The sequence below is a fragment of the Belonocnema kinseyi genome, chromosome 9, assembly GCF_010883055.1.
Source record: "Belonocnema kinseyi isolate 2016_QV_RU_SX_M_011 chromosome 9, B_treatae_v1, whole genome shotgun sequence".
Taxonomy (NCBI): domain Eukaryota; kingdom Metazoa; phylum Arthropoda; class Insecta; order Hymenoptera; family Cynipidae; genus Belonocnema; species Belonocnema kinseyi.
This window is the reverse complement of record NC_046665.1, coordinates 40462759-40478547: the sequence shown is the minus strand read 5'-3', so window position 1 is coordinate 40478547 and position 15789 is coordinate 40462759. Positions and strand designations below refer to the sequence as shown.

The window sequence follows — 15789 nt, the reverse complement described above, 5'->3', positions numbered from 1 at the left end:
AAGTCATGGGGTTTTTAAAAAAGTGACTAGAATTTTACTATGTGGCATTTCATTTTAAATGGCATTAATAATTTGTAAATACATTAGCGCGGATTTTAAAATTGTAAATTCATATTTCAGCTGCTAGTTCTTTGTCCACCAGGATTCTTTAATTTAAAAAAAAAAGTTAAATATTCCTCGTATTAAAAAATATTCAATGTCAGGATTCGACGGGCTATACCATAATTCTTGAAATATTTTGGCTTTTTTAAATTTAAATATATTTATACAATGGCGAATCTATTCGCGTTCGAAAATATGAAGTTTCGAAGTATTTTTATAGTTTGAATCATAATTATTAAAATTTTATAAAACGATTCATTTTTAGATTTATTCAAATTATGAATTTAACATAAATTTATCCAGGAGATTCAGGAATCCTTTCTTATTTCTAACTGCAAGAATACCTAATCAGAATAAGCAATTAAATGTTTTAGAAAAAAACGTAATTGTAAGAATTGCAAATTCTAATACAGTCTTTAAAAATGAAGAATAAATATGGCCTGAATAACTGCGAATTTTTCAAAATATTTTTAAATCTTTAAAAACGACTTGCTTACAATCTCTAAAAACACCTTGAGATATTTTGATATTGCTTCGAATTTTGTATATCCGGAATGGTGTGGAGTCAAAGTGCTAAAATTAATTGAATCGTTTAAGCACATGGAATAAAAATTGTTGCTTGGTATCAAAAAAGGTGAAAAAAAAAATTGAAATCGGTTAATATATTTTTTTCGGGTTTTGCACGTAAAAGTACAAAACAGTGATCCCATTCAGTAAAAAATTATTAAAATTGTTGTGTATGTACAGTTTTTGCTAGCGAATAGTAATAATAAATTAGAAACTAAAAATACTTCTTGCTTAATTTATAATTTTGAGAAAATGTGCGAAAAAACGTGTTTTCTCACATGTCGCACTTTTTGAAAAAGAGAATATGTCGGACCTGAAATTTCTTCAGATTGAATGGAAAACACCAGTTATTATTTTGTCCATTTACAACAAATTCTGAATTAAACAATTTTTTTATTTCTAATTTTTCACCACTATTCACTAGAAAAAAACTGTCCATACAAATTCCTTTGAAATCTTGAAATTTCACTCAAAGAATTTTCTGTCTGAAATTGTTTGCATTAGGTATTTTCACTTCAATCAACAGCTAACTTCACTTCATAGATTGCTGAGGAGAAAGCAAGGGGCCAAATGCATGGGATTCAGTTCAACTTTTCCCTACTTTGCTAATATCTTCGTAAAAGTTAATTTTTTCTATGTAAGTACATTGAAAAAATAGTTTTTATTTTTTAATTACTATTTAATGAAATAATCAAATGATCATAATTATTATTAATTGCAAAGATATTACAGAAACGGAGTTTTGTTCCATGCATTTGATCCATTGTTTTTCCTCAGCTTTTAACAAAGTAAATTTAGCTGATGGTCAAAGTGAAAATACCTAAGGCCTCCAGTCCATGCACCAGAACGACCGGATCTCTGAATGGTCGGAATGAAGCGTTGACCAATCAGAAAATTTCCGTGAAAACAGTGTCTTGTTCTGGAACCGAAGTTAGCCGCAGATGAAATTTACTATAGTGCGTGTCACATCTGTTGTGAGTGTTTTTTCGTTTCAAGTGTTTGCCAGTTAAGGTTATAAAAAATAATAAATTATTAACATAATGAACAGTGTTGATGAATTAAGGGAACATGATGTAAGTATCAATTTTACGTAAGTCTTTAACTTTTTTTTTGCGTTTTTTATATGAAAAGTTTTATTTGAGTCTTTAAGATTATGTATAACGCATACACCGGCTTATATCTTTAATCATGTTTCATTTGCGAAAATTGAATAATTTATAATATTTGTCTGGATGTAAAAAAGAGAGAGAGAGAGTAAAAAAAGAATTTTTTTCATTTTTTATAACAATTTTGATTCAAAATTTATAAAAATTTTGTAGATATACTTGGCATTTATTGTTTTTTAAATACTTGTGTACTTAATTTCGCGCCAATAAGCGTTTTATTCATTTCCAAAATTGTCAAACACATGCACCGAATGACCATAACCCAGAATGACCGGAATACAAATCTCATAGTACCTTCGACAAGGCGAAAAAGTTCCTTCTTGTCAAACATGATCTGTGATTGGTGTTCCGGTCATTCCGGTTACGGTTATTCCGGTGCATGTGTTTGACAACTTTGGAAATGAACGGAACGCTTATTGGCGCGAAATTAAGTACATAAGTATTTAAAATACAATAAATGCTAAGTATATTTGTAAAATTATTATAAATTTTGAATCAAAATTGTTAATTTTATGCATCTTACGAATATATATTGCAAATAGTTTAATGTGGAACTATACAAAATATAATTAAAAATGTTTTAATTCTTTTTTTATTCTCCCTTCCTCGTTTACATCCAGACAAATATTATAAATTATTCAATTTTCGCAAATAAAGCATTGTTAACGATATAAGCCGGTGCATGTGTTATACATAATCTTTAAGCCTAAAAAAAAAACTTTTCATATAAAAAACTCCAAAAGAAATGTATAAGACTGTACGTAAAATTGATACTTACATCATGTTCCCTTAATTAATCAATACTGATCATTATGTTAATAATATATTATTTTTTATAACCTCAAGTTGTAAACACTTTTGAAAACAAAAAACACTCAGAACAAATGTGACACGCACTATAGTAAATTTCATTTGCGGCTAACTTCGACTCGTTAACGAGACACTGTTTCCGCGGAAATTTTCTGATTAGTCAACGCTTCATTTCGGCCATTCTGAGATCCGGTCGTTCTGGTGAATGGACTGGAGACCTTACGTTCGTATGTTTGGAAATGAAAAATGAAAATCGGGTTTCTTATTTTAAATGCTTCACATATTACTATTAGATTTTTAACAATTTAAATTAATATTACTTCACCATCAACGCTATCAGTTTGAAATACTTGTAGAATTTTTAATTCTTGGAATTTGAAATAATACCTTTCTGAACACAGAATACTTTAATTAGAAATTAAAAATTATATTGACTGGCATTTTTTCAAAAATGGACCTGGGACATCTGCAAAAGTCCAGGGTTTTTTAAACAATTCTTCTGTAACAACCCAGAATAGGAATTCCAGAAATAATTTTACAACGAATTAATGAATTTTATATTTTATTAGAAAATAATATGAGCATTAAATTAGATAGATTCGTTTTTTAAACGAATAATCAGAACTGGAGTTGAATATTCAGTTGTAAAAAAAGAAAATATAATTGCAAGAAGCTTACAAGCAACAATCAGTAATTATAATTAATTACTAAAAGAGTATGATTTGTACAATGGCAATTACTTATATTTTTAAACAATAGTTTAAAGACTCAAGTGAGGGGCTTAGAATATTTATAATTTTTTACTAAACCACCTGTTGAAATCGAGTCTTAAAAGTAATTGAGCCAGGTGTTCCCCACTTGGTTGAGCTCGAACTCTGCTCAAGGTTTTTGTTAACCAGTCCATTAAACTTTCAAGTGTATCGTAGAGTCTTTGAAGCTCTTCCTTTTCCGTGTCTAATAAATTATCCGCTTCCCACAGAGATGATTGTAAAATGAAATCATCGCAGAGACGTAGTAGAAGTTGTATCAGTTCGTTCACCTTAAAAAGAAATTCCAGATATTTTTAAATAAATTTATTTGAAAATTTCTTTCAAGGGCCTAAAATACTGCATAGTCTAAATTTAAAAGTACTTTAAAAATGTACTTCAACGTGTATTTAACCTTGTTCTGGTTTTTCCATTTCTTAAATGCGAATTGAATCAATAGAACCCAGTGAGCGAATAAAACCTTCTTTGGAATTTTGATTTGACTCTTGTTGAAAAATTGAATTTTTGGGTTGAAAATTCAACTATTTGGTTGACATTACATTTTTTTGATGAAAAAATATATTTTTCGTTTGAAAATTCTGCACTGTTTTGTAGAAAATTTATCCTTTTCAGGAAAATTAAACAATTTACTTGAAATTTTTGTTGATTCTTGACGGAAAAATCTTTCCCGATTGATAATAATACAAGTCTTTTATTTAAGATGCGTGATTTCGATTTAAAAATTTATTTATTTTGGTGGAAATTCGATCTTTTTTGATTAAAAATGTAACTGGTTGATTGAAAAGTAATCTGTTTTGGTTGAGGGTACAACTATTTTATTGCTAATTCTCTTTTTTTTTTTAAATTTAACTATTCTTGATGGTTTAACTATTTTGTTGAAAATTCTTTATAGAAAATTTGTTATAGTTACAGATGAAAAATATTTTTTTGGCTTCATCTTGTAAGGTTCGTGGTCCGAAATTTGAATCACTTTAGGGTCGGTTCCTTCCTGTTTTGTAAAAAACTTGAAGAGAAGATTTTTTTTATAGATTATATCTTAAAAACTTACTGGATTTTTCTTTCCAGTATTGTTGCCCAGAAGGAAAGTTTGCGACATTACATTAGCCATAAAAACAGAATGAGCTCGCTGAATTTCTTCAAAATTCCTAGTATTTTTCATGCTGCTCTCCATAATCGTGTACTGACTTTCAAGAACATCTACTTGAAGATAATACTGCAGGTTATCCACAATAAATATCAAGTTGTTGCGCAACTGAATCACGCCTATTTCTCTGAAATTAATAATAATTTATATTTTTTTAGAAATCTAATATTATTCTACATTTTTGTATGCAATCTGCTAATTTAAAAATAACGGGATTAGAAAAAAATGAAAGTAAATAATTAAAAGTATTTTAACTCAAAGCCTCGAAAATGATCTTATAGTTTAACCCAAGTCTGAATTTAGTCTCCTATCTATGGACATTTTTTATAAATACATATTTTTGGAACGTGCATGCTTCCGCCAAAGATTCCATAAATTGATTTGCGTTTTCTTCACTCTCAGCAGAAATCGAAACAAACTATTGTAATCCTTTAAAGTTGCTGGACTAAAGAGCAAATGCAAAGGCCAAACAACCTTGTACTGCAAAGCGATTAAGCCCCACCCTCGTTTTTCTAAAAAGAAACATATAGTAAAATCATGTTCGATTAACATAAATTGTTAAAGAACGAATTTCCTCTATGAATGCAAATAGCAAAAAAACTATTTCTTACCGATAGGATCTTCCCGCTCTTTCTCAAAATTATCTGCAGATTTTGCGTCATTTCCCACAGTTTCTGCACCACTTTCAGTTGGAGGAATCGTTACTGAGAAAGTGAAACTGTCTACAGCGCTTTCATCGCTGGAATGCAATTTTCTTATCGCTGTCTGAAAAGCGAAATTAATATCTCTCGACGTGTGGCTTGTGGGCGTTTTATTCAAAATGTGTGTCGTGAGCCTGATAAATTCCAAAAATAAATCGCCACGTCCCATGAGGTAAAAGTCTTTTATTAATTTCAACTGTAGCATCAATTGTGCTTCCTCTACTGTTACAAGCCATAAATGCTCAGTAACACATCGCTTTAAATTATCAACTGTTTTCTCAAATTCCACGACGTTGAATTTTGTCTCCATCTGCAAACTCTGGAGTTTTTCAAAGTGTTCGTATTCTTTCTCGCCCCAAACGGAATTCTCTAATTTGACTTCAGGGCTAAATTCTATTGAAGTTTATATTTGAGGATTATTAACAAATTGAAAAAGTTTTTCGGAATGTAGGGTAGCCGCGGAACCGTGGTATTGCAAAGTTATTGTTTTACCTTTAAAGAGATCAAGTTTCGAGGGACTGACCACTCGACTTTTGAGTGTAGACCAGAATTCAAGATTTACAATATTTCAACTGATTTCAAAAGATTTTCAAAATTTCAAAAAGATTTAAAGGATTTAAGCCAGAATTCAAAGACTTTTCAGATTTCAACAATTTCACAAAGACTTCAAACATTTCAAAATATTTCAAGGATTTAGCAATTATTAAAAATATTTTACAATAATTTCAAAACATTTCACAAAGATCTCAAAGATTTCCACATATTTCATAAAGGCTTGTACACCAGATTTCAAGTGTGATCAACCATTTGCATAATTAAACATAATTTTTTGTTCGTTCTATTTTTTTATTCTTAATTTTTGTTTGTTCTTTTCCAAATTAGGAAATTAAAAATTCCTACTGTTTTCTAATTTACTATGTAACTGTAAATACACATTTTTCAAACTTAAACTTTTTTAAACTGGAGATTAAACATATTTTACTATCTCAATTCGAAAACCTTAATAGTTCAACAATCATTCCTTTTACAGCTTATGCAAGGCTCACATTATCTAAAATTCCGTAATACTAGCCCTAGTGCTATACTTGACTGGTTTGTTTTATGGAAATTTTCGTAATACTAGACGCCTTTTAATTTTTTTAAATTGAAATACTTCTGGTTTCCCGCTTTATATCTTATAATTTGTTAAATTCTTTTAGAATAATTGATTTGTTTAAAATAAAAGCATTTTAAGTTGAAAATACTCGTAAATAATCTCTATAAAAAAGTTTAATGATTAAAATTTGAGAGTAATGAACTGCTGAATTTTTAATTTTGAAGGCCACTACTTTGATTGATCTATTATCTGACTTTTCATTTTACAACTAAAATTAAAAGAGTTGAATTTTTAATAGAATAATTCCAAATTATTTAACTTTAAATAATAATGGTTCAATGTATTTCAGTAAAAATCACTTTAATTTCCAAATTTCAATTTAAAAATCAGACAGTTTTAAACAAAGCTATTTATTTATTTATTAGGTAATTTTATTTTACACATTAAATTATAATTTGAGTCATTTTTACGATTCTAATAAAAAATTTGTATTTTGGAATCTTTGGGTTTGCAATTTTCAATTTCGAAAACATAATTTAAAAAGGTTTAGCTTTGACAGCTTAAATCTGAAAATGCTAGATTTTAATTCTAACAAGAGATGAAATATGAGGTCACGTAGATGAAGACTTTGAAAAATTATGAAAATAATGTAATTTAGGAGACCAAAAATATAATGGAATAAATAATTTCAAAATATATTTAGTTTCATACCTTTTTTCTGTCGTGGATCATTTCCAAACATAATAATAGTTTGTCCGATTGCCAAAATTTTAGAAGCTAAGGACAATCTGATATAAGAAGGAAGCATGTCTATTTGCAAATCGTAGCTCCACATACTCGTGAATTTTATTTCCGAAACACTAGAAACTGTTCCATCGACTGAAATACCTAGATCGATTGCATCATCTGCTCTTTTTTGAATAAAAAACTCTTTGTGGACGTCTTCTAAATGTCCATATAAAAGCCAACTAATAAGATGTTTGTAGAAAACAACATGGATACAACGTGTTATTCTGAAATATTGAATTTAAATTATTTGAGCTATATTTTGTTCAAATTATTATTTTTCATAAGGTCATGTAATATTTACATGATTCATACTTAACCAAAATTTTTTTCGCAACAGCTTACATCCACACGAATTAAAATATCAAATTGAAAGATTGTGAATTTAGTGAAAAATACTAAATAACGTTTTTATAGCCATATATTTTTAGAATTAAAAACGAAATCATTTATTGGCATTTGAAGCTTATAAATAAATTTAAAACCTGTGTGGAAGCATTTTATTTTATGTAATTGTAAAAAAATATTATTACATATACGTTCTTAAGTCCTTTTCTTTATTTTCCTAAATTTCCAGAACCATGTCTCATTTCATGTGGACGTGAGTTGTTGAAAAAAATGCCGATAAGGTAAAAATCGGATAGGCTATGTATGCTCAAGTCACAAAATCTCTTCTGGTAAAAATATGTGATTTTTCAAGGTATTTCAAACTTTTTTCTACGTAGCGTTTTTTTTCGAAATGTTCGCTAAAATATTAATGAAGTTGGCTATAATTGTACTTTTGTTAAAACAGCAATATTTTTAAAAAATTTTGAATCGAAATTTAATTTCTAAATATATAAGTTAAAAAAATGTTTGCAAATTTAATTGTTTTAAGAAAAATACAATTACAGCCGACTTAATTCATATTTCAGCGGAAATTTTGAGATAATAAAATTCCAGATAGAGAAAAGTGCTAAGAGACCTTTTTCTTTAAATTTTCGAGAGCAACAACTTTGCTCTTTGCGGCTGCCCATACATCATGCGGATAATTTCAGGGTGTCTATTGATCAGGCAATTTGAAATTCCTGGGGGTTTCCCAATTTTTTCCTTAACACATTTTTTCCCCGTACAATTTCAATACATCTTTTTGTAAAAAAATTTTCTCGTATAGAAAACAATTATTTATTTACACCTACCAATTTTATTCTTAATCACAGACTGAACTAATCAATATTAATCGAAACCAGGATGAAGGCATTTTGTCACTTTCTTGAGGAAAATATTGTAAATGTACTGCAAATTTTAGTGTTATCTCAAACTTGAAAGAGAATCTAATATAATTCACATTTTTCAATGCCCTTACAACCATTTTGAAGGTAAATTTCCATAAAAACTCACCAACTTATGACCATTATTGCGAATTTTTGACTTACACAATGCAATATGCTTATAAATGCAACCAAAACGTTGGAAACGTTTAAATATTTTTTCTGCTTTTTTTTGTTTAAATCAAATTAATTTCAAATATAATCATTTAATTTTTATTATTATTTTCTTAGGGATGATATGTCTTCGCATTTTTCCAAATTTCTTGTATCAAATATGCAATATTGTTATTATATTATATTGACAAGACACCTTAATCCTAACTCAATTTATAATGAATAATGATGACTTTCAACCTATTCACGAGAAAAATGTTAACTCTTATATAAATAACATTAAGAGAACTTAAGCAATCATTGACAAACTTTGATGGTATCATATACGTTATACGATACGTAAAGAAATCAATTTTTCTTCTCTCTGATTATCGATTAAACAAGAAAATGAAGATAAAGTAGAAAAAAATAGTTCTTGCGATTAAAGAAAAAAATCCTGATCCTAAATAAAATTCTCGGGGGTTTCCCGATTTCCCGGTCCACTGCACACTCATAACTTATTTGAAAAAAATTTGTTATCGGTAAAATACGTCTTGTCGAAAATCCCTTGAAAAAAAAACATAATTTGCCCAGAAACGATTCTGTGATTGGAGCAAGCATACTGCAAAGATTGCTCTATTTTAAATAAATTTGGTCGTTAAATTTTTAACTCACTTCTCAAGAGCCAGCTTTACTTCAGGTACACCTGTATTCGAATGTTGGTGCACGCACTGCAGTAATTTACAACCATAAAGTTTTCGAGTTTGAAGCTAAAATGCATTTTTAATTACTTACAATTCAATGCAGAATGAATAAATTAGGATTGATTTTTTCTTAAATTAGAAAAAAATATGTTACCTCGGAAATGATCGCATTAAATACATAAAACAAGGAGAGATACTTTTGTAAGCGACAAAGAATAATCGAAACTGGCGTGTGAGAATCATTTAATACAATTTGTTCCATATCGATGATTTCTTCTCGAAATGGCTCCAGAGCATCATCCATTCCATTGCAAAGGGCTCTTAAATATAATCCATGAACAGGTTCAGATTCTAGGTTGTCAAAAAGTACTGATTAATTTTCAATTATGAATTCGACAATTTTTGTTAAATCCTCATAGATTGTCAAATATGATACAAAGTTTTTAAAAAAGCTGGTTTAGAATTGAATCAAAGATTTATTATTATGTAGCTCTTGGAAATTATTTGATGTATTACTACCATTATTATTTCGTCTCGGTGCATCAACAGACGAGTAGCGCTTGATAAATTTTCTTATCTTGTTGCATTCTTTGACTATGTCTAGAATCTTTTTTATCAAGGCTCCTTCTCCTGGATGAAAACTTTTTTTTGTATCTTCAATCTGAAATGCATTTGTTATCTCTCATTTTTTTATCACTTAGAAACATCGCTTTTAATCAATTTTAAATATAATTTCGTTGAATAAAACAATATTTCATAATAGGTTAAGCGTAAAAACTTCCATAAGATAATGAATTTCAGGTTTACTCCATTTTTAAAAATTATCTTAGAAAGTTTTTCAATTAAAACCAAAATCTTGGAAATAATTTCCAATGTTAATCCTTTTAAATTTCAAAAATATATAATAAATATATAATAAATATAAATGAATTTCATAATGTGGAATTTATAGGTTAGATTTTGCATGTGAGTTTGTGGAGTTGCTTTTATATATTTTACGAAACTTCAAAGAAAAATAAGGAATACATTTTTAGAATGAATACTTACGTCGGCATCTATAATCTCTGCAACACTAGTAGAACATCCCCAAAGTGATAACAATATTTCGTGCAACATTTTGCATTCCAGGAAATTTTTATTTTAAATTGGAATTCGATTACCTAATTTTGTCTCTGTTAGGAGTCTCATACTTTATAACACGAATGAAAGTTGTTAATCACTGTATTGCAGCTTCAAGAGTTAGTTTGACAATTGTTGACAGTTTAAAATGAGTTCAGCACAATAAACAAGTCAGCCGCTAATCAAATCTTATCAGCTGACAGCCCAACCGCTCAACTCAACCTAACCCAACCTAACCTGGGAATGTAAAATTTCTCTAAACTGCAGGAAATCTTCGTGAGAAGTGTGGTGTATTTCCATGGATATTTCATAGCTCCATGTATATTTCATGAAACTTTGGAAATATTTCAAAGCTTCCATGCTTTAAATTGTAGAGGTTATGATTGTCGTAGAGCTATGATTGTTGTGGAAAATAGTTTGGGTCATTACATTTCTTCTGCAGAGAATTCCATAAATCATGAGCTTTAATTTATTCATATTAAATGTATAAGTATTTAAATAAACTAAAAAAACATTTAAAAGTTTTTTTGTATGTAATTATCGTATTCGTAAGTCATAAGTCTGAGATCTGAAAATTGTTCGTGCATGAAGACAAGCACAATATAAGAAGGTTCGTACCGGCAGATGTATATTTTTATGGCGATCTCTACTTTTACATATGTACTTATACATTTCGGCCAGTTCAATTTTTATTAAGGCCGTGGCATGTGTACCGAAATTTCGGTGCCAATAGAGCTGAATTTGTTCGGTATGAATTACACGGGGATGAAGGGGATATTTAAACCGAAATTTCAGTATACGAATAGCTGATTTTTTCGGTACATGTAGACATTTCGTTTTATTCAGATTTTTGCATAACCTTCCTCATTAGTTCAACAAAAACAACTAGTTTTCCACTAATTTTACATTACAATTTCTAAGGTCTAACTTAAGAATTCAGATATTAAACGTTTTCGAATGAATACAAAAATTCCCATTAAAATTGTTGGATAAGTTCTAAAGGGCCCCGTACAACATGGAAATATACATATATTTCGGTGGATTTTACTGTCACTAATTTACTTTGTAGTTTACGAAACTAGAAGACACTTCCCAAAAGGACTTGGGCCATAATTATGGCTAGTTTTTTTTGTGCAGAGATTTTTCTCATTCATTTTTTAAATCTTTTTTTGCAGTTGCTCATCGAAGTCACCGACTTTAGAATGGCAACTTCAGTTGGAAGCAGAGCTACTTCCGCATTTCGTCAAACTTTCCAAACCGATAGAAAAGATTTCTTGCAATGGTTTCCAGGTCACATGGGCAAAAGTCTGAAGAAAATGCAGCAGAATTTGAAAAACGTGGATCTCATAATAGAAGTGCATGACGCAAGAGTCCCCTTGTCTGGACGTTGCATGGAATTAAAAACCACCCTGGGTGGCATAAAGCCCCACCTTTTCGTTTTAAACAAAAAGGATTTAACAGACATGAAATACATGGATTCAGCCATTGAGCGTTTGAATCAGGATGGCGTAAAAAACGTAATCTTGACTAATTTCAAAGACCAAACCTGCAGCGGCATGAAGAGCATCCTACCGTTAGCAAAAAAGCTGATAAAAGACTCGAATCGCTTTAATCGCGAAAATGAGAATGAATTTTCCATAATGGTAATTGGCGTTCCCAATGTCGGGAAATCGTCCTTAATTAATCGACTGAGGAACAAACATCTTGGGAAAGCAAATGCTGCAAGGGTTGGCGCAGTTGCTGGAATTACTCGAGCAGTCAGTACTAGAGTGAAAATTGCCGAGAATGTCTATCTTGTTGATACTCCAGGAATCCTTTCCCCAGAAATTAGAGACGTTCACGGTGGAATGAAATTGTCTTTAATAGGATGTTTACTCGATCATTTAGTAGGACAAGAAAAAATGGTAGATTACTTACTTTTTTGGTTAAATAAACAAGAGAGATTTGAGTATGTGGAGAAATTAGGATTACCTGAGCCGAGCGATAATGTGATTGAAGTTCTTGGTCGGATAGCAATTAATTTAGGGATTACTTTGAAAATCAGGAACTTTGATGGTCAGTTAATGACGAAACCAAATTATGCGCATGCTGCAGAACATTTTATTAGATTATTCCGGTCCGGAGAATTAGGACAATACTGCTTGGATCAAGATATTTTGGGTGCTTTTTAAAACCAATTCAATCTTTTGTGCTGGATGTGAATGAGAATTTTTAAAGAAAGTCTGTAAATAAATGTATATTGACTCTGTATTTATGATTCCCGTTATTTTCTACTTGTAGAAATAGCGCGAGGGGTAGAAAACCCTCGACCTATTACTGTACAACTAATTTTAGGGCTACAAAAATGTAAGAAAAGATTCACAAGATTTCAAAGATTTTACCAACATTCCGAAATGTCACAAAGATTGCACAAAGGCCTGAACATCCCAGCGGTTACGAAATTTAAAGACGTTTTTAGAACGACAAAAAAAACGTTCCATGCCAGGCCAAAAAACGCCCAGAACATTGTATGTATTTAGAACGTAATTTGTTTGACTTTTGGACGTTTTTAGTTTAGAAACTTATTCTTATCAATTTAAAAGTAAATTTATAATGTGAAAAATATGGCGAGGATAACTATTAGAACAAAGTTGAAGCCTCGGCTGAAATAACGTTGTATCAACACATATTTTCTACCCATGGGCTTCTATGTACATGACTTTTTCTTTTAATTGTCTCTCTATTCTGCGGAATCGTTGGGATCGAAAATTTTAAAATTGAATTCGGAATGAAATGTCAAAATAGTCGAGGTTATTTACTTCCATTTACTTCGCATCTATCTCAATTAACCTCGTAAGTTTACATATCTCAATCTAATTTAGAATTTTTTAAGGATAAGAATAGAAAATTACATTTGCTTAAGAATGTCGACAAAAAATTTTTAAATTGAATTCGCCAAATTTCAATTAATAAAAATAATTAGGTTAGATCATTTACAAATTTGGTCCTAATACACATATTGTAAAAAATACAAATTTCTCGTCTTTTCATTAAAAGAAAGGAAAGGAAAACACTTAATTATTTGCGTAATTGTAATTTAAAGTTTTATTTTATTATAAAAATAATTTAAACAATATTTTTTAGTACAACTTCTGATAATTATTTAATATCTTTGTTATTATTCTCACTCATTCATTTATTTTATTATTTTTGAATATTATATTTGATATTAACGGTTCTGGATGTTTTACTCCAGCCTCTCTAGTTCTTTTATTCCTTCCTGCGTGCCAATCTAATAAATTCAATTACCTTTTTTTTACCTTTGTTCAAAACTTCAATGATAGGCTCAGGGTATCTTTTCACGGAGGTCGAATTTGAATAAACTGATGAATTAATTTGACACATCGAGTTCATATCTAGGTTCTCAACCAATCAAATTTGCCATAAACGAACAAAGCAGCTAGAAATTAATCCTACGAAAAATATTAATTCCACGATTAATTCAAAACAAGCCTCCGTGAAAAGGTACCCTTACGAAGGTACATTTGTCGAAGTATATAACCTTGATTACTTTGACATTTCTTTCCAAATTCAATTTTCCAATTTTCGATCGTAGCGCTTCCGCGGAATAGAGAAACACTTGAAAGAAAAACTTATATACAGTGGGAGTGGGACCTCGTTCGTATCCCAGAGTTGGGACCGGGAATCTCGTTTGTGTCGCAAGCGTCCCTTCCGGATGAATGTGTTGATAACACGTTATTTTAGCCGAGGCTTGTTATTGAGAAGCTTGAAAATAACAAAATAACATGCTTTTGACATTGTAAGAGTATTTTGTAGGAATATTTTCAGTTCGAGATATCATTACGACATAAATAAATTTCAAATGTTTGGAATAAAATAATTCCCTTAGCTTTGAACTACAGAAATAATTTTTATCGTTCAATAAAATTTAAAATTCACGCTAAATTAAAAAAAAAGTCTAACAGATGTCGCCTCACGAGCGACCACGTGACAACAACAAATCCAGTCATAAGACGGTCAAAAATCTCAGACTTGTCTTTTTTTTTATAGTTAAAAACTGAATAATAATTGTGCTGTAGCACACAGTGTTTTTAATTCGTAAAAAATTCAACCTGATCTAAATATTTTTCTTGAGTGAATTGCCTGCTTAAAGGTTGATTGACAAAAATTGATATCATAACCTCAATTGTTGTTGTCGGTGTGAACAATTTTGGAATTAATGTGATAACTTCTTGTTTTTTAAGCGGACATGTATCGTTAAATAATTGTAAATCATTTTTAACAAAATCTTCATGATTTAATTGATAATATCTTGCTGGGAAACCATAGAAATTAACGGAAACGATGTCTGCTCCAATAACTACAGCAATGGACAGCATGACTGCTGCAATGAAAACAAATATAATACCGAATCAAGAGTACCTTTTGCAAGGTTCTGTGCTGGATAGTGCAGTTGAAGTTTTATTACACAGACTACGGGGATTGTGCGATAATGTAGATAGTGGCCCAGAAACTTTTTACGATCACGAAGCGTGCTTTAGTATTAGAAGGTAAGCATCACAAAAATATGAAAATATTATCTGCTAAGGATTAAAATTTAAGAAATTAAATTCAGAATTTATTCAAAGTTTAAATTTATATTTAACGTATAATATTCAAATTTAACTACAAACGTTTTATAAATTCAAGAAAAAACAGAATCTATGTGACCATTCAAATTTTTTTAAATTAAAAAGAGAAAAATAGAAGGAAGAGGTTTCGGAGGTTGCCTTTTTTTCTTTCCTCTTTTTTTACTTTGAATTTTTTAATTTTTTAAATCAAAGGGGAAAATAGTTTTTAATACAACATAAACTTTTCTAATAACTATTGTTTACGTCTATTTGTTTTGAAGGTTACAGAAATATAATTTTCATAAGATTCTTGAGGAAATTTAAAAAGATTGCGAAACTTTCAGATATGTGTCAAACAAAATTTTAACACAAAAGTTAATCTTCAACAAAATTAGTTGAAATTTCGAACAAAAAAGATGGATTCTCAACGCAAAATATAATATTTGATATTTAAAGCCAAAAAGATGATTATTTTCAATCAAAATCAGAATTCATAAAAAAGTCTTATTTTCAACAAAATCATTAAATTTTCAACCAGAAAAGATTGATTTTTAACTAATTTTGTTTTTAACAAAAGAAGATTAAATATTGTTACAAAAAGCCGAATTTTATACAAAAAAATTTAAGTTTTTAGCCTGAAAATATGAATTTTCCACAAAAAAAATTAATTTTTAACCAAATTGTTCAATTTTCAGTCAAATAGGGTAAAAGCACAAATTCTTGGCACATTATCCTTATTATTGGCATGCCAAAAACCGAAGTAATATTATATTTTTTGAGGTAAATATTTGATTACACTAGATAATTAATATAT

At 29.6% G+C, this 15789-nt stretch overlaps 3 protein-coding genes across 3 annotated transcripts in view; 2 read left to right on the top strand and 1 right to left on the bottom strand.

The window, feature by feature from the left end:
• Positions 1 to 3192: 3192 nt before the first annotated feature.
• Positions 3193 to 10362, bottom strand: LOC117179814 (gamma-tubulin complex component 4). Its single transcript, XM_033371944.1, has 9 exons — positions 10294 to 10362; positions 9766 to 9907; positions 9401 to 9597; positions 9218 to 9312; positions 7065 to 7366; positions 5168 to 5650; positions 4891 to 5068; positions 4461 to 4683; positions 3193 to 3684 (listed from the first exon to the last, which is right to left on the bottom strand). Exons 1-9 carry the CDS (start codon positions 10360 to 10362, stop codon positions 3436 to 3438), a joined length of 1938 nt encoding a protein of 645 aa, XP_033227835.1. The 3' UTR covers positions 3193 to 3435.
• A 299-nt stretch (positions 10363 to 10661) lies between these two features.
• LOC117179815 (mitochondrial GTPase 1) lies at positions 10662 to 12615 on the top strand. Its single transcript, XM_033371945.1, has 2 exons — positions 10662 to 10975; positions 11541 to 12615. The coding sequence occupies exon 2, from the start codon at positions 11568 to 11570 to the stop codon at positions 12534 to 12536; it is 969 nt and encodes a 322-aa protein (XP_033227836.1). The 5' UTR covers positions 10662 to 10975; positions 11541 to 11567; the 3' UTR covers positions 12537 to 12615.
• A 1730-nt stretch (positions 12616 to 14345) lies between these two features.
• Positions 14346 to 15789, top strand: part of LOC117179687 (mediator of RNA polymerase II transcription subunit 18) — a 7574-nt gene continuing 6130 nt past the window's right edge. Inside the window, exon 1 of the mRNA XM_033371712.1 lies at positions 14346 to 14915. Within this exon, the coding sequence (XP_033227603.1) occupies positions 14710 to 14915 (206 nt within the window). The 5' untranslated portion in view covers positions 14346 to 14709. The remainder of the gene's footprint in view (positions 14916 to 15789) is intronic.